At 39.5% G+C, this 25,139-nt stretch overlaps 1 protein-coding gene across 2 annotated transcripts in view; it reads right to left on the reverse strand.

The window, feature by feature from the left end:
* ACVR1 (activin A receptor type 1) overlaps window positions 1-23,725 on the reverse strand; it is a 75,967-nt gene extending 52,242 nt beyond the window's left edge. Inside the window, exons 1-2 of one of the 2 annotated variants that reach the window (XM_032857856.1) lie at window positions 23,608-23,725; window positions 5,757-5,830 (exon numbers count right to left, since the gene is read on the reverse strand). In XM_032857856.1, the coding sequence (XP_032713747.1) occupies window positions 5,757-5,823 (67 nt within the window). In that variant the 5' untranslated portion in view covers window positions 5,824-5,830; window positions 23,608-23,725. Of the gene's footprint in view, window positions 1-5,756; window positions 5,831-23,491 lie in introns of both variants that reach the window. The other variant, XM_032857855.1, reaches the window with a different exon arrangement.
* Window positions 23,726-25,139: the final 1,414 nt, after the last annotated feature.

The raw sequence follows: 25,139 nt of genomic DNA on the forward strand, positions 1-25,139 counted from the left end.
AAAAAAAAAAAAAAAAAAAAAAAAAAAAAGAGGCCACTCCCATTCCAAATCACCATTCTGTTACAGGCAGACATGGGGATTTTGTCTGTTTCGTTCTATTTCAGGTGATTTTCACTACCTCCTTCCCAAGAGAGATTTCCTTCTTCCTCCTCTTCCTTCTCCCCTTCCCACATCCTCCCAGTGTCATATCCTCAGAACGTACCGGCTCTGCTCTAACCCATAACAAGGAATTAGATGCCACACTTCCCCGTGGATCTAGGAAAACCCCCGGTCTGCAGAGCTCAGATTCAGCTGATTAGAAGCAGGCAGCAGCTGTCCCGGTGTTGGGACCCAGGCTGAAGAGACACAAATGTAAACGTCCCCTTTGCTGTCAAACCACTGGCTGGGGGAGTGAGGATGGTCAGGCTTCGTGGACTTGTGAAAAAATAAAAGGCCCCGGACCCGCTCTGCTGCAGAACACACATAGCACTTGTCAGAACTTTCACCTGAGGACAGCAGGGATTTCCAGGCAGTGAGCTCTTGGAAGCAGACTGGAGTCACTTTTTTTTAAACCATGGGTCAAGACCCATTCCTGGATAGGGAAATCGATTGAGTGGTTCAAGAAAAGGTCTCTTTCTTTCTTTTCAAATAAAATGGAGCCGAAGAGAATGGAAAAAAAGAAAAAAAGAGAAAGAAGAAATGAAAGTACATTAAACAGAGTAAGAGTAACTGCTGTTTTTTTCATGAATTTTTTTGTTTCAGATGCATGTGGGTCCTACCCTAAAATGTTCCTAAATGTAGATGCATTGGGTCCAGCTGTAAAATGTTTATTACTGTGAGTCACGGTGAAGTTTGAAAGTCACTCCGCCCTGGGTCTTACAGGATCTTGGAATTGACATGAGTTCTGAGTAATTATGACTATCCTGTATAATCATTATCTGTGGAAGCTTGCCTGAGGTCATGCTGGGCTGCAGAAGGAAGATCCAAGGCTGGTTAATAATGTTTGGGGAGTTACAAAGCAATTACTTATTGTGTCTTGTTTTCCTCGGTGTTTATTTCTTTCCAAGAGCAAAAGTCACATGTACAGCTACACCTACAAATCGGCTTCACTAGCTCTTCCACAAAGAGGTGATGGCATTCACCTTCTCATTCTTGAGACCTGTCTGCATAAAAGAGAAGCCCAGAGGCCACAGCACTACCCTCTCACTGTTGACCACAAGGAAATCACTTAACAAGCTTGGGTCTTAGATTTGTTTTCACATCTATTCAATATTTGACTTAGACTGAATTTTTAGTCTCCTCCACACCCTACTGCTATTACCCTCCACTCATAACTGCCCTGAATGTGAATGTTTTTAAATGTACACTGGAGAAAAAAAATTGGATGTGGCTTTAGTTTAACTGCCCACAGCCGAAATATACATTTCCCAAGAAGTAAAAGCTCAAAGGAAACTTTGTCATAGTTCACCTTACATTCACTAATACATCATCATTCTGTTAGATGAGAAAATCCAACAACAAAGAAGCAGTATCTTATAGTGTGTAGCTCAATCAGATATTTACATTTTAGGTCCTAGGAATGAGTGGCAAATAGCTCACTGTATCTCCTCCCTCTCCCCAAAAATCTCTCATTTGATGATGTGTCTGTGAAAAAGATTTTATTCTCAACAAACATAATAAATTATAGTAATGAGAAATGAGAGCAACAAATTTAATAGAAACATTTCTCATACATTCACTCACCCCTTCAAGAACTTCCTGAATCTTCAATAATGAGAAATTCAAAGAAAGGCTTATTCTATTCTTCTCCCACAGTGGCAAAGAGGGGCACCTTTGTGGACCCTAACAAAAAGTCTATTGACATTATCCCCTTCCTTCCCTCATTGGGTAATTGGGCTGGAAAGTCTGAGTGGTGATGGCTTCGGAAACAGTAAAATCAAGTCAGCCCACAAAATAATTTAGAACTTAGCAATCTTCTCTAGGACAGGCCAAAATCTCTTGCAACAAAACTCTGCAAAAGTCCAGCCCTTGTTGCTATAATAAAATCTAACTATGGCTCGCAAATTTGATAAAATGTGGGTCATCTTAGCTTAGAAATATTTCTGAAGCAATATTCCATTTTAAGTATTTGTGTCATGGACGTCACCTGCAAATGCTCTCGGGGACAAAGGGAAAACCAAACATGGAGGTTCTGGAACAAAAATGGACTTATCCCAGTAGCATAAGAGCAGTATTAGAGCATGATTAGTTTTATTAATGGGAAAGGAAAGGAAGGATATACGGATAATTAGGACTCAAGTGCTCTTCTCAGTAAGAGCAAATAAAACTCTTCCTGCAGCTAGAGTTGTATATATAATGAACATGAAAAATGAATATTGGAATGAGAGATGAGAAAGAAAAAACACAAACCCAGGTGAAGGAGCCTGATCATTTGCTCTTACTAGCTCTCATCTCAGCTCTCAAACAGACTGGACTGAGCTGGATTCTAGCATGCACCAGATATAATGTGAATGTGATGTAGCTAATTTAAGGGACAAAACAGAAAAGAAAAAAAAAAAAAAAAGCCAGAATCTGAAGAAGATAGATAATGACTGAAACTCTTGAACACCACTCCTTAAAGTACATTATACCTTTTGTTAGCTGTGTAACTTAAAGCAAGAGGCTTCAACAATTCAAAGGCACATCCCCCCAAAACCTAGCTCATGAGGGTAATCATGAGGATTATGGGAAATAACACTTAATATAAAGCAGGTCAACATTTGGCACATATTAGCCACTCAGTAAATATTACTTAAAATCATCAAAGAGGTACTTACAGTAAGCAATATTTTCTTTTTTACCCTGGGGGATTTAGGATTCCATACAACTTGAGAAATGTTCTAAACCACACTCATACTAACCAAACCCTATCAAAATCAATGTTTGGGACCTATTATATGAAGTGCTAACACTATTTCTAACTAATATTTAAGATGACAGTTGGGAATAATTTGGGAGACAAAGGGGAAGAATTTCTGCTTGGGTTTTTCCCCCAGCCTCAATGAAAAAGAGTATGTTACCCAACAAAATATACTGGAACAAAATCTCTATAGTTTTCTTATTATGCCCTAATAACGCCATCTCGCTTCACTGAAGCACAGTCAATGAGGTGTTTGCAAACATCAAGGGTCTATTTCTTTTTAAACTTGGTCTAAAGGTCTGCACCGGACAATGTATGGGGCTAGTGTCAAGATTTTAGTTACCTGCCCTATTATTTACCTCTTTTGGTTAACTATTTTGTCCTTAACATTTGCTTTATGACTAATGTTGAATATATTAGAGTGAATTACAATCAGGGGTTCTCAGTGTGTTTTTTCAATTCCTAGTAAATATATAAAAACAAAGAGTCTTTTCATAGAATATGCTATTGACAGTTAACAAGGAGTTGAGTCATGGAGAGAAGACGGGGCTAGGGCAACTGTTATTATGATTAGAGCACTCTAGGCTGTAGCACTCACTGGATATTGCCGGCTGAAGAGAAAAAAAAACTATTCCAACTAAAGGATGATGTGTCCTTTTCCTTCCTTGTAAACATCCTTGTGGTGGTGGTATATTAAATAGCTAAACTTTAGTGGCCATCCATTTCCACTTCAGCCAGACGGACTTGTTTCATTATGTATCTTTACTGTGACATGAGAGGGTCATTTGCTGGATTCTTTGGGCAGCTGAAGAGCTAAAAGCAGGAAAAAACAACCAATGACCCAGTTGCTGATATTGATTCATAAACGCCCTCTTCCCCTTCTCTCTACTCCATTCTTTTTTAACTTCTCCGTCTCTATTCACACATTGCCACCTCAATTTGCCTTCCACTCTCCTTCTTTTCAATCATGCCCACGACCACAGTTCCATCCATGGTGTCAAATGAAACCAAAAGGAACTGCTTAACATCACGGAGAACTGATACTATACCTAGGAAAGGGAATGGAATTCAGAGGGACTTTATTCTACCACATTCTGTAGTTTTTTTTCCTAGTTATCATAGTGTTTAGCAATTATACACTGGAGGAAAAATCCTAGAAACTTGCCTATTATGTCTCCAGACACTGTCAAATACTCCTTGGGGAGGAATATAACCCCCAGGTAAGAGATAGAATCCATTAAATTTTTCCAACTCAATTCTTATTAATTCCTACAACTTAGGACTCAACCGCTCCTCTGGTTTAAACACCTCTAATTCTTTTAAACTTACCGCACAGAATCCTTATTTTATATCTTCCTGGCACTAAAAGACTGAAGCATTACTGAAATATTTTTAACATACTGCTTAGAGCAGAATCTATAGACTGTAGATACCCAAGTTGGTCACGAGAGCACTGTCCAATAGAAACTTAATGTAAAGCCCATTATGTAATATTATGTCATATAATATTATTAGAGAGCATAGAAGAAAACCCAGATGACCTTGGGTACAGCAGTAAGCAACTTTTTAGATGTACAATCTGTGAGAGAAATAATTAATAAGCTGGACTTCGTTAAAATTAAAAACTTCTGCTCTTTGAAAGACAATGGAAGAGAATGCAAAGGCAAGTCACAGAATGATAGAAGGTATGTGCAAAAGACTCATGTGACAAAGGACTGTTATTCAAAGTATAAAAGAACTCTTAAAACTCAAAAATAAGCAAACACAACGACCTGATTAAAAAAATGGGCCAAAGATCTTCACAGACACCTCACCAAAGAAGACACACAGCTGGCAAATAAGCCTATGAAAAGATGTTCCCCCATCAGATGTCATCAGGAGAATGCAAAATAAAACAACAAGGAGACAGCATCACACACCTATTAGAGGGGCCAACACCCAGAACACCGACAACAGCACACACTGGTGAGGACGTAGAGCAACAGGAGTTCTCATTCACTGTTGGTGGGAACGCAAATGGTACAGCCGCTTTGGAAGACAACTGAGAGGCTTCTTTCAAAACTAAACATACTCCACCATAAAATCCAGTAATCACAAGTCTTAGTGTTTACCCAAAGGAGCTAAAAACTTACATCCACACACAACCTGCGCATGGATGTTTATAGCAATTTTATTCATAACTGCCAAAACCTGGAAGCATCCAGTATGTCCCGTCAGTAGGTCAATGCATAAATTGTGGTCCATCCAGACAATGACGTATCATTCAATGCTAAAAGAAATGAGCCATTAACCCATGAAAAGACATGGAGAAACCTTAAGTGCCTATTAAAGCCAATCCAAAAAGACTCCATACTGCATAATTCCAACAACATGTCTTTTTAGGAAACACAAAACTATGGAGGCAATAGAAAGATCAGTGGTTGCTAGAGGTAAGGAAGATGGAGGGAAGGGAGGAACAGGTGGAGTACAGAGGATTTTTAGGACAAGAAGTACTCTGTATGATACTATAAGGGTAGATACACGTCATTAAACATCTGTCGAAACCAACAGAATGCATAAGATAAAGAGTGAACCCTTAAGCAAACTATGGACTTGGGTGATAATGATGTGTCAGTGTAGGTCCAGCAATCTTAACAAATGCACCGTTTCGGTGGGGATGTTGGTAATCAGGAAGGCTCTGTATGTGTGGGGGCAAGGGGCATGAAAACTCTCTATACCTTCCTCTCAATTTTGGCATGAACTGAAAACACTACTTTAAAAAACGAAGAGGGAGAACAGAAGAGTATTAAGTATGATAGGATTAAGAACAAACTAGTTTACAGAGAGCTAAATGATACCTAGAAACTTACCCTATTCCAAACAGCTGTGAGCCACTTACCTTCCATACTCGGGGAAGGGAAAGCAATCATCATTAGCACAGGAAGGATCATCACTCCATCTACCATTGTACAACTGTGGAGGAAAAATAAGAGATAAAAGTAAAACAAAAAATTTAACTGTAGGATGACAAATTAAATTAAGCATACTATCTTCAAACTGCCATTCAAGGCCTTTCTTACAAATCCCCCTCACATATGTCGCCTTATTTCTTGCTAAATTTAAACGTATACCCTTTACGTAGATCTAAGCAAATCATCTTAAGGAATTCATCAGATTTACCTCCTACTGGTGGCCACTCTAAGGTAACTACCCTCTCACAGAGAACTCAGTAGGGACAGGAAAAATTCTCAGCTATAAGGCTAACCATTCTCAAAGAATTTTAAGTTCAAATTTTATCTTAGCCTATGAAATGCAAAAATGGCACTAAATTTAAAAACTCTGAGAAGCATGAATAAACTGTTATAACATGATGTTAAAGATTAAGTGACTGAATAATTCAAGTCAAATTACTGTGTTTGAACCTTACTCCTCCTTTAAAAGAATCAGAAGTGGAGGACCACCACACAGCCCAAAAGGGGACCAACAATAACAACAACCACCAAAACCAAAACCAAAATAACTACAACTTATCCCTCATCTATCGCAAAGCAATGCACTCTTACACAAACCCCAACTTTAACAAAGAATACATACAACCAAGACAGGAAGAAATCTTCTAAGTTTATAATATATCAAACTATACAAATGAGAGAAAATAAGGTACCTGATATAAATTTCAGGTTGATATTGCTGTGAAACTACATAAACAAAAGCTCAATTTTTCCTAAGTCAAAGGACTACAACAAAGAACTTATCCATTTAAATAATTCCTATAAAAATTTTAGGAAGGGGCACCTGGGTGGCTCAGTGGGTTAAGACTCTGCCTTTGGCTGAGGTCATGGTCTCAGGGTCCTGGGATCAAGCCCCGCGTCGGGCTCTCTGCTCAGCGGGAAGCCTGCTTCCCCCTCTCTCTCTGCCTGTCTCTCTGCCTACTTGTGATCTCTCTCTCTCTCTGTCAAATAAATAAATTTAAAAATCTTTATAAAAAAATTTAGGAATATGATGAGTTTGGTTACACTAATTCTTTAGTACAAGAAATAATTTTTACAAATTAAAACTTTGATTAGTTGTGATTTTCTGGATGGTAAAGAAGAAAACTGGTAAAGTTCTTTAACGCAGAGGTTAGTGTACTATCTTACACCTATAGCTCAAAGTAAAGACCAAAAGCCAGTTGCTATCTAATTTGCTGGGAGTGCATATCTGTTTTGAGAGCACTGGGAGGGGCAGAGGGAAAGGGAGAAAGAGAGGGTCTGAAGCAGGCGCTGCACCCAGCACCAGCGCTGAGCACAACGAAGGGCCTGATATAATGACCCTGAGATCACGACCTGAGCTGAAATCGTGTCAGAAACTTAACCGACTGAGCCACCCCAGCTCCCCTGGAGTGGACACCTTCTGATTGATCTTAAAATCAAGTTTTTTGGTTGGTGGCCAGACTGTTCATTCTCCACAACCCCGTCTTATCTTACCACCCTCATTTCAATTTAGCCACAATTAAATTTCGGTCTATCCCTTTTCTTTCTAATAGCAACATGAAGAAGAGAGGTAAAGGACAGTTTTGTGTGTCTTCCTTTTATATTTTTTTAAGTCTATGGAACTCGAGTGACTCCTTTTACAGTTGTTATTATATGACTATGTCCATGTTCACACAGATCTTTCTATGGCAAGCCCCTGATCTGTGGCGTGCCAGGCCATCATAGCCAGACACTGACTCCTCCATCACCATCTTGTCTCCATGACTTTGAACATAAGCACACTGCTGGTTCCCTCTGCCTCAAATGCCCTAAGCCTCTTCTTCTACCCACTCCCCTCCTCCTCTCATTCATGACCTCCCTGAAGAGGCAAACACTTGGTGAAACAATTCCCCATCAGCAGTGATTTCAACCCTGCAGCACTGGTCTGCTGCCACTTGACATCAATTACTTGTCAATGTGTCTTGAGCACTAGCCCACCTACCTCTAAAAGAGGTACAGGCACCCTAGTGTCATGCAAGAAAATTCACTGACTTACGGATGAAAACACAAATCTTCCTCTACTTGTGATGGGGGTCACATCCTGATAAACCCATCATAAGTTGAAAATATCATATGTTGAAAATGCATTTAATACACCTAACCTACCAAACATCATAGCCCAGCCTAGCTTACCTTAAATGTGCTCAAACATTTACATTAGCCTACAGCTGGGCAAAATCATCTAACCCAAAGACTATTTCATGACAAAGTACTGAAGATCTCATGTTAATTGAATACTGTACTGAGAGTGAAACACAGAATGGCTGTCTGGGGACAGCATGGTAGTTAGTGCATCAGCCGTTCACCCTCGTGACCATGGCTGACTGGGAGCTGCAGCTCGCTGCCGCTGCCCACAGTGTCATGAGAGAGGACCATACGACATATTGCTAACCCAGGAAAGGATCCAAAGATCCAAAGATCAAAATCTGAAGTACAGTTTCTATTGAACATTTTTATCACTTTCACACCATGGTAAAGTCAAAAAATCATTAAGTCGAACCACTGTAAGTCAGTGACTGTGTGTACCGAAATTTGCATCTTACAAAAAATGTTTTAATCTAGTAGAGAGATAAGTAACTTGAGCCTTCATTTGGTGTGTCTCAGTTCCGATGACAGTCTAGTTCAAGAATTCTTCCAGAAAGAGTAGGAGTTACTAAAAAGGTAGACATGGTTTGCTTAGAGTACAGCCATGTACCATAATTTTGAGGGTCGATTTAAGAATGTTATGAAACAAGCCCTTCCCAAACTGCAAGTGTTCTAAAGCCATTAAAGAAATTACAGATCGAATATATTATTAATGAAAGCACCAGAAGGAATAAGAAAATGGTGAGGTTGGTATCTCTATTCCTAGTGGTTCTTTGTCAATCACCTTATTGGGGGCAGCGGGGAGGGGGGCGGTGGCAGGGAAAGCAGTTAACATTCACTTCCATCTGACAGAACGCAAGGTCCCCAAACTCAAAATTAAAAAATACTTGAGGGGCACCTGACTGGCTAGTTGGCTGAAGAGCCAACTTGTGATTACAGCTCAGGTCATGATCTTATGGGTTGTGGGATCAAGCCCCTCAACGGGCTCTGAGCTTGGCACAGAGTCTGCTAGAGAGTCTCTCTCTCCCTTTCCCTCTGTCCCTCCCCCAATCTCTCTCTCTCTCTCTCTCTCAAATATAAATAAATCTTAAAAATAAAAACACTGCGGCACCTGGGTAGCTCCGTCAGTTAAGTGTCTGCCTTCTGCTCAGGTCACGATCTCAAGGTGCTGGGATCAAGCCCCACAGCAGGCTCCTTGCTCAGCGGGGAGTCAGCTTCTCTCTCTCCCTTTACCCCTTCCCTGCTCATGCTCTCTTATTCCCTCTCTCAAATAAATAAATAAAACCTTTTAAAAAATGGAATTTAAAATAATAAAGATACATAAACACTGTGGTCCTTACTATCCTGGACCTTATCATAATTAATAATTAATTACTCATACCTGTTATGCTTTTGAACATATGTCTCCTCAGTAGACTATAGATTCCATGCTAGCCAATTCTATAGTCTATTCGATTAATCACTACCAAGTAGATGCACATTTAATATTGTTAAGTTCAGATTTCCCTGAATTAATCAGCTCAATTTAAGTTTAAATTCTAAATAAATTAGCAATTACTCCCATGCCCCAACACACAAAATATACTGTAGGATTAAAATATTTATCATCTCTATAACTTTAATCTCTACAATTCAGTTCAGGTACTAATAAAAGTCAGCAGTTAAGAAGCTTCAAGCTTTAAAATGAAGAATCCTTTCACTATTGGGAAAAAAAACAAAAACCCTAAAAACTAAAAGACAATCACCACTGACATTTTTTCCTGTCACAAAGCCAATAAAAGCCCATGCCCCAAAAGACATTTTCACAGATTATCATGCAAGCAGAATTAAAACATTGATTTAGGCTCCTAAATGGAAAACAGGAAAAGAAAAGAAAAAAAAAAGAGTTGGAAATTCAGTCCCCCCCAACTAGTCTGTTTATAGGATGACTCAAATCTGCCAAAAAAAATCTTTGGAAAAATATGTCAGCATCACTACTGGTTGCCATTTTGTTCAGTTGGCAGAACCTCTGCTGACCAGTTAATTCAGCTATTAAAAATGGAACATCCAAAAGGAAAGGGGAAAAAGAGCATAGAAAGGAGAATGTTCTGGAATAAATTCCTGATCAGACTTTAATTATAAAAAAATCAACATGCTAAAGTCCCAATTTGAAGCCCCAAGGATCTATTCCCAATTTTAAAATACACTAAAAAGAAAATACTATTTTAAATTTTCAACTGTTCTGCTCCCAAGTATTTTTGGTTAAGAAGTTTCAGATACAGGTTGGCAAAGAAAGAGGGACTGGTAGTGGGAAAAGAGAGTAGCAATAAATCAATAGCTCAGGGATGCCTTACTCCAGTGGTTTTCACACTTTTTGGTCTCAGAATAACTATACAGTCTTAAAAAGTACTGAGTACTCTAAGCAGCCTGTCAATGCGGGCCATATCTATCAATATTTACTCTATTACAAATTAAAACTAGAGAATTTTTTCATATTGCATTTATTTTAAAACAACAATAAACATACTACCCTGTGTTCTATAAATTAGAAAAAAAACCCAAAACTATTATTTTCTCCAAAAAAAGTAGTTAGAAAAGTGGCATTATTTCCCATTTTTATAAATCTCTGTATGTTTAACTTAGTAGAAAGCAACTCGATTCTCATATATGAATCTGCATTACATCTGTCACACTGTGTTGCACTGGTTAAATATGGAAAATACAGTCTCATACACACATGTCATTGCAAGAAGGACCTTGTGAACTGCTGAGAAAGTCACGGAGAGTCCACGGGATTCTAGACATTTTGAAAACCATTGCCTTACTCTTTAAATGATCACTCCTTCCATCATGCCATGCCAGATAACCAGAGGGCACCTGGTAGTTTAGGATGCACATTTATACATGACAAAAATGTTACTGTTCCACACGTTTAGAAATCTCATTAACTTCTCTAACATCAAAGAAGTCAACAAGTCTAATGGTCAAGGAAGAAGGCATAAGACATTTTGAATGTAGGAATAATACTTTATGTACACAACTAAATATTTCTTAAATGAAACATCGACCTATGATAAAAAGGTTCTCAACTTTTTATCCTACTTCAGGTTGAACCAAAATCCTTATATAATGTTGTAAGCTCAAAATGCTTAACTGAAAAGTCATAAGCTACTGGGGATTACAGTTTATTATCTGAAGGGTTCAGAGTCTAAGTTCTTGCCTCCAATATATATATATACCTTCTCCTTTCTGGTCTTGGATAAGGCCTTCTATCCCTAGTAATTGATCTGTCTTTCCTTCAGACACAAAGAAATCAGCTATTCAGAAAAAGGGGTTATGGACCTCCCATCTTAACTAAGGCACCCTCTTTCAATCAATACCATGTCTTACAATGTCTCAGGACTACTCTCTTGGGAGACTGAACAGTCCCGTGATATTCTACAAAAAGTATCTCACCAGGGCAGAACAGAACTGCTTTCCAAATCCCATGGTACTTTTTAAACTCCATTTATAGACCACACTGACTTCCAGTTAAAGAGCTACGGTTTAGCTCAGTTTCTAACATGTGTGGGCTTGAGACCAAGTTTGACACTCCTTTAGCTCATCACAATTTTACAGCTGGATAAAAACCATAGATACATTGCAATACATTACCCTCCCCCCCAAAAAATCAGAAAACATTTTGATATTGGTCACAGAATAATCAAGAGTATAATATACTTCTATATTCAATTTTTGGAACTCCTATTAAACAATCTAGTTGATAATCCACTATTAGAATAAAGTATGTTTCTAAAACCTAGACTTAAGAATAGATAACAACTTCTTATCTATAATGTTGAGGATAAAGGAAAAGTTGTAAGATGAATTAAGATTCTTTCCCATCAGAAAATTCTACAAAATGTTCTTTGTCTAGAGAGCCTAAACTGATTTGCTTTGTCCATTTAGCTCAACACATAATTTACTGAGTACTTATTCCATAGGAATTTTCTTGATATGCTCCTCAATTCAACTTCTGACAATCTCCAAGTTAGAAAGAATTTTAAAAGACCAGGTTGGAGGCACCCAGGTGGCTCAGTCGGTTGAGCATCCAGCTCTTGATTTCATCTGAGGTCATGATCTCATGGTCCTGAGACTAAGCCCTGCATCGGACTCCACGCTCAGTAGGGAGTCTGCTTGAGATTCTCTCTCTCCCTCTCCTTCTGCCCCTCCCCCTGTTCATGCACACTCTTTAACATAAATAAAACTTTAAAAAAAAACAAAAAACAGGTTGTACAGTCATCCCTCCCAATTTTAAATGACTTTTATACCATCTACATGTGGGCTGTCACTACTTTTCCACAGTTTTCCTTATATCTCTATATGGTCCATGTTATGCCTTCTAGGAAAACAAATTCATTCTCTTTAATATAAAAGGTAAAGGCAAAGGAAGGAAAAGGATTGAGCAATTCTGTTTCCTCTTAGTTTTCTGTCAACATTACATCATTATCACCCAGCAGTAGCGGCACATACTAACCAGTCAGACATTGTGCTTAGAGATCATATGCGTCATCTCAATCTCTCCCTAGAACGCTCTAAAACAATACTCACAATAATCACACTTTACACAGAAGAAAATGGGAGGGGAGAAGTAACTTGCAGCTCAAGGACACAAGGTGAATGAAGCTCAAGACCATCTGACCTGAGTTCAGGTGTTACTCAACCACCAATCACAACCTTTGTTAAACCAGCCAGCCACGGCTTAGCAACCCGCTTTTGTCATCCTTAACATTTTATCCAAGTGTCAATGCATTCTGTACTTTAACCATCTTGATTTTCCTCTTAGAAAATAATCTTTACTCATGGTTATTTGAACCACCTTTCAATCATGCTCTCTTTCCATCTTTGTAACCTCAAAATTAATTTCATATGCTCTGTAACCTCAGATTATCTTCCTCACCCCTGAAAAAAAGATCTTGATGTGAAAGGAAAACCAAGCCACTCTCACATTGTTCTTCAAGTGGTTTCTACCTCCCATCCCCGATCCCACTCTCCAGTCCTCTTGCAGCTCATATTTTGAAATAAAAAGAGAAATTAGTGTGAGTCAGGCACATTTGGGACAAAGTTAGAACCAGTAAGACGAATTCTGACATAAAACTTTGAGGGAAGGTATACTTAAAAAAACCACCTCCAATTGGGAGAAAAATCATCCATTGTGTACCAACAATTCTGTCTCTTCTATGCTCAACAGGCAGAGAGATAACCCAGGGGCAGCCTGCTCCAAACTACCTGGCCCTGTGGAAGGGCTGAAAAGAGACATGGGCTGTCAGTTACAGCTGAAAAAAAAAAAGCTAAACCAAAACCATCATACCATATAAGTCAGGGTCTTTTTCCCAGTTCACAAATGACCTGTGAAATATTTTTAACACCACGCTGTGTCTGCACTGGCGGTGTGTAAGTTGCCAGGGTTTGGTTTTATATAGACTTCACTGCTGCTGGAGGGTTTCTAGTGGGGTGTTACTTTCAGAATATTAGCATATAATTTGATCTTCTGCGATAGATGAATACAAATAGTTTCTTGGACAAGTCCTATAGAACTGAAACCCAGCCCCTGGATCAGTTCATCCTGTAGTTAGAGGGAATAATTACAGATTATTTCGGGAAAGAAAGGGTTTCGACTGAAAGAGTTACACTACAAACATTCCAGCTGTGACAGATGAACCCAAGACAAGGCTTGGAAAGGAGAGGAAAAGAACAATATAATCTGTGAGGGGTGGAAGTGGAGGGGAGATGAGGCTTAATTGAATGAAAACAAGTGAAAGGTTTAAGTTAGGCCCCACAAGTAAGAACCAAAGACTCCCCAGTAAATTCATTTTAATTGCTGTATACAGGATGAAACTGACTGCTGCACCCCTGCTCGATCTACAGATGACAACCGAGCAAAGCTTCTGAGATTCTGGTGTGATCACCGGCTGCATGCCTTACTGGTATCTAAAGACACGGCTTTATTTTGACACACTTGACTAGATGGAAACTGTCCCTCATTTTCCACTTCATTCCCTCTGTAGCAAATAGCTGTGGCTCTCCTGCTTTGTTTCAACTGATAGGACCCCATCATCCCCCAGCTGTTTTGTTACATTCTCCTGGGCAGCGCCAGACTCATGCCTCTCCCTCCAGTTCACAAACTGTGACTAGAACAGTTTTGGGGAGGTTTTTTGTTTGTTTTTTCACCTAGTGGTAGGAACGACCCCATTATTCCCCACCCCCACAACTCATGGATGCCCACCTATGGAAACCACCTAAAATCCCATATCCTCCCTAAGTCCTCAGTCAGATGCTGCCTCGGCTCTGTTTTCTCATTTCTAACTATGCCTGAAGCTTCCCCTTTCACTTAATAGTGCAGACCTTCCTACCCTCCCCCACTCAATACCAGAAAAAATGGTGTTTCAGGCACCTACCATCTGACACAACTGTCCCAATTTTAAGACTAATATGATTACCCTATAATAATTTAAAGGTAGGCAGGTGGGCGGGGGGGGGGGGGGGGGTAAAAAAAAAAAAATCTAACCCCAGGGGGGGATCGCTCCCTCGTCTTTTTTTTTTTTTTTTTTTTTTTTTTTTTAATAGGAAACACTAAAGCATATTTCTGTGGAGGTATTAAAAAAAAAAAAAAAAAAAACCCTTTATACACTAGCTTAACCAAAGCCTTCCTTCTCATCCACACTACCTACACACTCAAGCCCATTCCTGCCTCAGACCTTCCACCCCCGCCCCTACATATTACCCTGCCATTATCTTCTTGATAGCACAGAACACTGTGAAATCTGCCGCTGATTTATTAGTTCATTGATTTTTATTATGTTTCTCCCCACCCCCCAACTCCTTCCCCACACATCAAAATATAAGTAGCATGAGAGTAAAAATTCTACTTAGCTCATGGCTACATCACCATTCCTGGCACATACTAAGCATTCCATATAAATTAAAACACATTAACTTTAACTTCTTAGTCTATGCTACACTTGGATTTAGGTGGAGAGAGGGAAGTGAGGTTTAAGGAACTCTGTACAGACTGGCAAAGAAATGACGGGGGGTGGAGAGTGTACCTTATCATCAATTTCATAAAGCAGCAACCAGATATTTGAGATAAATTAAAAGATATCATTTGTAACTTGGATTTCAGTTTTCAAGGGTGTCATCCAAGAGAAGTAGCCAAACCAAAAGATGGCTGGCAGACTCTGGGTATACCAAACAACTCCCTGGTGGACAATATCCCATTTGGAAAGGCTTGCATGGATCTCTAGTTGCAGACACCAGCTGATCTGCCCAGAGCCATCCCCAGTGACCTCTGAGACAGCTTCTGTAGCTTGGAAATACATCTTCTCAAGTCAGAAATTGACATATTATCTCCTCCTCCCCCCCCCCAGTCTTCTAACAGTTATTGATGCTATTTGGAAAGCCATGCTTCCATGCCTATTAATAACCTTCAGAAAGAACCCCAAGGAAGTGTCAAGAGAAAAACAGATCTGGCTGGTGGAAGCCGAAGATTCAATCAGAGTTACAAATAGCAATTAATATATTTGAACAAAAAGAAAGTTGTAACATCTTCTGTATCATATGTTATCTGTCCAGGAAGCTTAAAACAAAATACTTTGCCAATGAATTCAAGAAATGTTTAATCAAGAACACTGGTCTTTACAGAGAAGAACACTTTTAGAAAACCCCTTTATCTACTTAAATAGACCAGCACCAGCTACTAACTTTATCTACACATCAATGATGCCAAGGAATTTTGCCTTCAAGGGTAATATCCTTAAACTTTTATAGTTATTTACATCTTTATAATTATTTACATCTTTCTTCAGGTGACACCTCCAACAGCAACTACCTCACTCTACTCTAAAATAATGGAATAACTCATTAACAATCTTTCAAAAGACTTTTCTTAGTGGTCAGTCTTTCTCTCCCTCCTCCCCCAACTAGAATGCGATTAATGGAATTCTCTCACAACTTCGCTTGAAATATGCTTTTGCCAGTCGAGCAGCTAATTGTGGTATGACTCAACAAATGCACAGCTGTTCATTTAAATATATCCATCAAAAGTATAAATACGATCATGAGAAAGAAAATGAACTGTGTACACAGGGTCAGTGTACAAGCTGAATGGCTTAGCTCTGAAGTAACCACAACAGAAAACAAGGAGAAGGGGAGATGGAGCTGAGAGAGATTCTGCATACCAGCTAGAAAGAGATCAGAAAACTGATGTAACTGAAAAGCCACGCGCCCAACCCAAACTCTCAACTGGTCGAAATAAGAAATTAATGGCAAGTTAAAAGTAAAAACAAATGTGCTCTACTATGTGGAGAACGGAAGGAAATCTGGGAAATGGCTGATGCCCCAAGTACTCTGAGGTAGAAAATCTACGGGCCAGAAATGAAGAACCCAATCTGTTATTAAAAACAAAACAAAGACCCCAAGGCAGAGGAAAACAGGAGGAACAGGATTCTTGCCTCAGTCCTCTCCCCACAACCTACCAAGACTGATTATGAAATCATGAAATGTAGGAATCCCTCCAATCGTCCCAAAGCAAATCATTGGAAAATACCACCCCATACCAGGCAACATCTGTAAGAGGCCCTATTGTACATGAGGGTGCCCCCTGAACACGAGGGAAAGGAAACCAAGAGAAGGAAAACAGAATGTGAAGAGGGGCCAAGGGAATGCTGAATAAGAGAAAAAAGTGCCTAATCAGCCCCACAGACCCCATTCCTTCCTTGTTCCTCCAGGATGGGCCTGAGACCCATCAGAAGATGAGAAGCAAAGGCAGTGAAAAGACATGAGAGCCTCTCCTCTTTTAATATGTAATTCAAAATAATAACAAACAAAATGAGTATCTAATCCATGATGATGATTTCCAAGCTTTCCCTGAACTATCAAAACCAAGTTCTTGCCAAAAAATCATCTCTCTGGTAGTAGGGGGCTCTCGCTCAGCCTGACCACTCAGTCATCTTACCAGGAAACCATTCATGTTCTCCATATTTAGAGGGAAACCTCTCACATAATAATAATTATTATTATTATTATTATTTCAACAACTACCACCAGCCGCAACCCCTAGTCTTCCCACATCTACCTTCTTCACCCTTCATAAAAAACTTTCTAGAAAAAGCAATCTACACAGCTTTTTCCACAACCTCCCTCTCCTCTATCCAGTCCATCACCAAAGCAGCTCATTGGATATGTAATGGAGCTTCTTCAAAACGTGGACTCTCAAGCCTCAACCCAAGATTTTGAGTTGACTGACCTGAGATGGGGCCTAGGAACTCCCAACCCCACAGAGACTCAGTTGGTTCTGAGAATGCTGACGGTGGGCTCACTTGCCCATTCTGCAGCATCGCGGTGCTGATGACCCCCTTCTGCCCTGGGTTCCTCCCTAGTTGGGATTCAGAAGCTCCACTCTCTCTGGATCTTCGATTTTATGGTTTGAACCTTCTCAGCTTCCTTGTAGTTTTCCTCTTCTGCCACTCATCCCTTAAATCTTAGTTTCCCACAGAGGCTCACATCTCAGCTCACTCTTCAATCAAGGTGGTACCCACTCCCCGAGCTTTAAGACCACTGTGCTGAGCCTGAATCACCAGGCAGAGCATGGAATCACCTGTTTACTCATATCCGCACCTCCCCACACCATCGAATCCTTATTACTTTCTTCTCTTACGATACATCCTTGTTTTTTCACTGTTTATTAAATTAATTTCAAAAACCATATTATAGATATTTCAAATTACATAGAAACTGAAAAGTATTTTTTAAAAACCCTACTCTGTCCTCCTAGTTTTAATTATAAAGCACCATCCTACCTCCCAGTTTGAAAAATAAGCCATCTTATTTACTCTACTCTGCCCATTTTCTTCCTGAGGTAGTTTGACGATAATCCCAGATGTCACATCATTTCACCCACAAATTCTCTCACAAATAAAGGCTTTTTCTAAATACAACTATAAAATCAACATATCACCTAACAAAAATTAAAATTATTCCTTAAAAGTATTAAAAGTATTCCATCTCCAAATATCATCTAAAAGCTAATCAGTGTTTAAATTTGTCCAATTTTCAACTATAAACATCTCCTGCACTTACCCACCCCCTTCCCCCACCAAAAAAAATTGCAGGGAGAATAGGAACAGCATACTCATAAGAAGTTCTTCTCATTGCTTTTCAGTTATTGTAACGAGTGGTTCAGTGTTAGGATTGTGGCAGTATTGAGAATACTCTATATATAACATGGCAGAAAGCTAACAAGTTACGGTGGCACATTTGAATTCTGTCATCTCCTGCTGGTTCGGAGAACCAGAATTCTCCATGTGAAATACAGGTAGTAACAGAGAAAGTTAAGTAACAGCCTTATCACCTGATTTTTTAATTGAAAGTATCAGTATGAACTCACGAAATATTTTATGTGGTAGTGTCCTCTGTCCACTAAAAGGCCTAGAAACAATGACCTACCCAGTAGCAGTAAGCATGACTGGTGCCCAGAGAGTGGTGTTAAAACACTACTTCCCACTAAAAAAAAAAGAACAAGTTGAATTGAACTATGAGGCTGCAATCACCAAATCCAGCCAGTAGGAAATCAGAGGTGAAATGGATGGATTCTTCAACAGACAGACTGTAAGGAAAGGGCCGCCAGGGGAATCTGATGTTTAAGAGACTTAATAAGACACACAAAAAAACAAAGTACAGCGGCTAAATATGCATACACGGGTGATAAAACCATAAAGAAAGGCAACAGAGCAATTACTACGGAAGTCAAGAAAGCAGTGACTGACTTCTGGAGGGGGAGAGGGGCTATGTCTGGCATGGGACACACCAGGGGAGGGGAGACTGCTAATATTCTGTCTCCTGATCTGTGTGGTGGTCACAAAAATTCTCACCATATAATAAATTAAAAAATAAAAAAATAATAATAATATAAAATTAACAAATATAAATAAATATAAAGGAAAATACCTTACAACAATTAACTAAGCTATGTAGGTGTTGTATGGATATCTGCATCTGTGTCTTATTTTACAATAAAAAAAGAAGATAAAAACAGAATGTGTGCTGTTAAAAACAAAAGGTGCAGACTAACGGATACACATACACTGAGGAAGTAACAGCACCGTGTATCATGTATACACAAAAATCTGGCCCAGTTTGTGTCATAAATAAGTTTTTGTAATAAACTTCTGAAATATCAACTATTTTTTTAAAGATTTTATTTATTTATTTATTTTTCAGAGAGCGAGAGAGAGCACAAGCAGGGGTAGCCACAGGCAGAGGGAGAAGTAGGCTCCCCGCTGAGCAAGGAGCCTGATCCAGGACTCGATCCCAGGCTCCTGAGACCATGACCAGAGAGCTGAAGGCAGACGTTTAACCAACTGAGCCACCCAGGCATCCCATGAAATATCAACTATTTTTTATCTGCAAATAGGAAAACTGTTTTCTCAAGTTCCAAGTTTATTCATTTGTAATAGAGAAATAGGCATCGGTTACCTAGTCATAACCAGAAGTCAAGTATTAAATAAAATTAATACAATAGCTTATGATAAGTTGGTTGTTCCCCTCTCTTCCTTCAATTATACGTTTCATGGGTCGAGGATATAGAAAGACTGTAGATTCCAAATCAATGTTTCCCAAATACTGTCAACATCATCCTCCAACAAAAACAACTGACATCAAAAAGATGTGATCCCTTTGCAAAGTATCTGTATGTATAACACAACCCCATTCATAGTATTAGCAGGTTTTCTTCTCAGAGGGGAGGAGTGGTGAATAGATATGATTATTTTAAAGTTCTTTGTTTTTTTTAAAAAAACCCTCACACATAAAAAGAGACATGAAAATTCTGTAAAATAGAACTTTAAAATTCTGTCAAAGGAAACTTAAAATAAATATGAAAATTTTGCGAAATGGAACAACCCCCATCACAAGATAAAACACACATAAGCTCCAAGAGTTCAAAAACTGTGATCCTGGGGAGAGAGATCAATGAAACTAAATGGATATCCCCAAAAGAGACCAAAGTGTACAGGAGAACGTATAATACAAAAGAAATCAAAGAGGAAAAGTTGGAACTATTCAGTAAAATTGGAAAAACTAACCACTGTGACAAAGACCACTGATTTTCCATTAAAATTCCTTCTTGGCTGCTTGTTGGGTCCATGCTGACCTGCAGAGACCACACTCCCCACTCTCCCATGCAGCTACATGTGCCCCAAGACTAAGTTCTCACCAATGGAAATGGAAGTGGTGTGTGTCCAACTTCTGATCACTTGCCCTGGACTTTCTCCTTTGTCCTTCACATGGAGGGAGCCCAGATATGGTGCAAGCCATCTATGACCATGCGCATAACTACAGTGACAATTGCACAGAAGGAACATGAATCTCAGTGACTAGTGGCTATGGGAGGTTCTGCTGACCTGGTTTGCTCACACAGGACTGTTTAGTGAGGAAAAAAATCAACTTCTCCGTTGTTTGAACCATAGCATAGCCCTTGGTTACAGCAACTCAGCCTTAGCCTAATAAATAGAGCATCTAGAGAAAAATACAGTTTTGATTCATACCTAACATTCCAGATGGATCAAAGATTTAAACCTGAAAACGTAGCCACAACATAACATCCAAGGGACCATGAGATAGGTTTTTAGCCACAGAAAGTTTATCTGTTTAGCTCTACAAGTCACTGTGAACATCTGCTAATGATGTCTCTTTCACTACAATGTAAGCACCGTGGAACAAGAATTGGGATCGGTGTTCTATATGCTGCTGCCTAGAACAAGTGCCTAATACCTACGAGGCATTCCATAAGTAGCTGTTGAATGAATAAATTGATAAATATAAGTGTACTAACTTTTAAATAATCCGCACAGCAAAATAATTCTTATTTTTGTACAAATGACAACATATAAATATCACTTACCACACTTTATTTTGTTAATGCACAGGAGTGCCTTTAAACTGATAATAGATCAATAACCCAATGGGAAAACAGACTAAGTACACAAACACAGGGGGAACACAACAGGAAATACAAATGGTCTTTAAAATTATGAAAAGATGCTCAATATCAATGAAAATAAAAATACAAATTAAAGCTACATTAAACAATAATTTTTCACCTATCCATTTGGCAAAGTAAAACATCTTTAACAATCATACTGTGATCAGCAGAGTTTGAGGAAACACCCATTGCTGCTGAAATCTAAAACTGGGGCACCTGGGTGGCTCAGTTGGTTAAGTATCTGCCTTCAGCCCAGGTCATGTTCCCGGGGTCCTGGGATCAAGACCCATTTCAGGCTCTCTGCTCAGCAGGGAGACTGCTTCTCCCTCACTGCCCCCCCGCTCATGCTCTTTGTCTCACTCTCCCTCTCTCAAATAAATAAATAAAATCTTAAAAAAAAAAAAGAAAACAAAAGAAATATAAAACTTTGCAAGCTCGATGAACAGAGTAACCTGGCAATAAATTTCTACCAAATTTAAAATGTTTGTAACTTTTGACATAGCAATTCTACTACAAGAAATGGATCCTACGGATATACTCATAAACATGTTTAAAATGCTATCTGTACAAGGTTATATTCCCTAGAGCCCTGTTCATAATAATAAACAATAGACTAGAAGTCATCCAGGTGGCCATCGACATAGCACTGGTTAAATAAATTATAGCACATGTCCACAGTGGAATACTAGGCATCCATTAAAAAAGAATGCAGTATTAATATAGAAGATCTTCCAAGAAATATTATCGCAGTAAAAAAAGGCACAAAACATTGTATATTGTTACCATTGGGGTTTAAACACACATACAAACACACACACACACACACACACACACACACACACACACACACAGGGGCGCCTGGGTGGCTATATTCATTAAGCATCTGCCTTCAGCTCAGGTCATGATCCCAGGGTCCTTGGATGGAGCCCAGCCCCTCAGAGGCTCCCTGCTCAGCAGGGAGTCTCTTTCTCCCTCTAACCCTTCCCTTGGTTGTATTCTCTTGCACTCTCTCTCTGTCAAATAAATAAATAAAATCTTTAAACACACACAAATAAAACCCTGCAATAATCTAAAGGTTATGTGCCAGTATATTATATATGCCTTGAAATCTCCAAAAGAATACACAAAGAATTGGTAACAATGATTGACTCTAGGAAGAACAACTGGACGCCTGGGAGATGGGAGGAGTGAAACTTCTTTCTTCACTTTCTTCACTTTCAGATACCTGAAAACTCTGGCGATTCTCACTGCCAAACACACTAGGGAACTACTGAGCTGAACCATCTTAACCCTGTTTCATAACTAAGAATCACAGGGTTAGCAATTAACAAACAGCACCATCTCTTTCTCCGTCACATAAATGCATATGCGAAATAAAGTCAGTCTCTTAATTCCATCCTTGTTATTTATTACTTCCTCTTAAAACTAATTCAACCTCACGCCACCTTAAATGGGCATGAAAATCTCTCCAAATGCTCCAAGGATAGTAGCCAGAACCAACAACTATACAAATATATTAACACAGCCTAGCGCCAAAGTTTCTTCCAGGCATCCAGAAGATGAAAATCGGACATAACAGACACTTCAGCAACAGCCCAAAGCTGTGCATCACGTGCCTTGGGAAACAAAAACTCACATCATTAAAGACTAAAAAGTCCAATGTCAACAGCCGTGGCTTTTGTTTTCTCCCTCATGTGAAAGGTCTCCCCCCCACCCCCGCACCTCCCTTTAAATTACAGGCTAACCCCTCACTTGAGGACTGGTTATTATGTTACAGCCTTATAAGGAACAAACACTAAGCAGTCATTTAGACTGAGATTCTGCTTAAAAGGGAAAATGTCCACAGCTTACGGAGTGGAAGGAAAAAGCAAGTTGTAAAACAAAATGTGGGGGTATGTTCGTCAATTCTGAAACATAATTAATATGTGGATTTTACATGTAATACGGTAAGATTTGTGTGTGGAAAGTATGTGTTCCAAATTAGTGGCTATGGGTAAAAGAGGATGGCAGGGCGGAAATTTTACCTATGTATATGTCTGTACTTTATACTATTTTGTACTACTTGAAATTAAATAATCAAGGGGCGCCTGGGTGGTTCATTCGGTTCAGTGGCAGGCTTTGCCTAGGATGGTGATCTTGGGGTCCTGGGACTGAGCCCCATGGGGCTCCCTGCTCAGCAGGGATTCTGTTTCTCCCTCTGCCTCTGCCCATTCCCCTGCTCCTGCTCTCTAGCTCTCTCAAATAAATAAATAAAATCTTTGAAGGGCGGGGGAAAAAAAAAAAAGAAAAGTGGCCCTCTAAGGGGAAAAGAATGGCAGAAGTATTTTATATTTATTGATAGTTTTTTAATAAAGTGGCCAATGGTAAAGAACAACTAAGCAGCTCCACCCAAAAAGGAAAAAATGAGAGAGAGAGAAAGAGAAAGAGAGAAGCCCCCCTTCCAGGCAATGCAAGAACTAAGAAGAGTTAGGCTAGAGTCCTACCCTTTTAATACCGGATTCATTTAAACCAACAAAATCATCACTGTGGCTAAGAATTTACCGTGTTAGATTTGATCTCTGCCAAAGAGCATTAAAAGAGGTGATTTGTTGAAATGGCTCTAGGGCTGGCTCTGGCAACGCGGCTCGGAGAGCTCCTGGGGAAGCTGACTCAGCTACCTTAGAGCCTGCGCCCGGTCATGTCCTCCCACAGTCCCGCAGGCGGTGCGCTCCGGCTCCGAGCTAGGCTCACTCGTTCACCGTTTACCGGAGACTAAGGCAGCAGCACAAGCTCCTGGAGTCATGAGAAGTTCCCCAGTAGTTCTGCTCCGGTGATGTGAAGATCCCAAGCGGCTCAGGCTGCAGAGGAGAAGAAGGAAAACAAGCTGAGCAGAAGAAAATTCAGCAGTTGTGAATGTGCTGGCTGAAGGAAGCACACACTTGACAAGCCTTTCCATGGGGAATTTACAACTGAAGCAAATAAGGAAAGGAGGTGAAAACAATGACATGCAGTACGTCGAGGTCACAGATCTGCGCTGGTCTTTAAATATTTTCTAAATGACACAAAACTCAGTAAGATCTGCAGTTGGTAAATTTCAAAATCGAGTTCCTTTAAAGCCATATACCATGGACTCCAGCCAATTACAAAAACAAACGAAAAGCAATGGCTTCGCATATATTAATCATATATACTTGGTTAAAAACAAAAGACATTTGGACAGTACACAAGTATAGAAGGAAAAGTCTCTCCACAAACCCCGCTTGCACCAAAGGAACCAGTTTCTTATGTGTCCCACCCAGAAAGGATCTGGTTTAGGTCCACTTTCAACCACCATTCTCAGCTGTAGATAGAACTAGTTCAAAGGCTCAGAAAACAATGCGGAGGGAGCACCAAACGGAAGGGAAGGGGCTCTAGATAACTGAAAAACAAAAAGCCACCCAAGCTCCCCTTTCCTTTAGGAAGACTTTAAAAACATCAACATTTGCCAAAGGAAGAGGAAATTTTTATTAGAACCAAACTTTTCCATTCAAATAAGTCACACAAAACACTGAAGAATTTACTCCTTTCAAAAAACAGCACTTTTTTTTTTTAACCTCGAGGAATATTTTGCCAAGAAAATGTTCATGTAAATAAATTTAAATGGAAAACAAACCCAAAATACAACATTCCTCAATAATTATTTGAAAGGAAAATCACAACCCTGAAATTAAAGGGAAATGTGTTATAAGTAATATCAAACCTTTCCTTGCTTCAGTTTAAAGTAAGGCTCATAATCAATTTGAAAAGATAGTCTAGACATGTAAAAGGCACACATAAGACATAAGACATAAGACAACAATAATATCACCCCAAAATAGAAAGGTCAACCAGAAATTTCACATCTGCAGCTATCATTTAGGGAAGTTACAGAGTAAAAATCCGCTTCTAGAGTGGACATTCTTAAAAACAAACCCATTAACTAAGCAGAAGACACAACCTCCACTTTCAGAACAAACTGCTAAAATCCTGGTATTTTCTGAGAGGCGGGGGCCAGAGAAATTTGGCGGACTGACATTGAGGTTGCTTTCCCCTGTGCCAAATCTATGTAGGGGGCCATTGCTAAGCTGCCCTGCCTAGGGCTTACCAAGTTATAGGTACTGTCTGGCCGGGGAGCGGGGGGGAGCTTTAGAGAGCAAGAAAATAAGGAAACACTGGGGCACATTTCTTCGAT

The sequence above is a fragment of the Lontra canadensis genome, unplaced genomic scaffold, assembly GCF_010015895.1.
Source record: "Lontra canadensis isolate GAN:19392208 unplaced genomic scaffold, GSC_riverotter_1.0 scaffold13, whole genome shotgun sequence".
In the NCBI taxonomy this organism is placed as follows: domain Eukaryota; kingdom Metazoa; phylum Chordata; class Mammalia; order Carnivora; family Mustelidae; genus Lontra; species Lontra canadensis.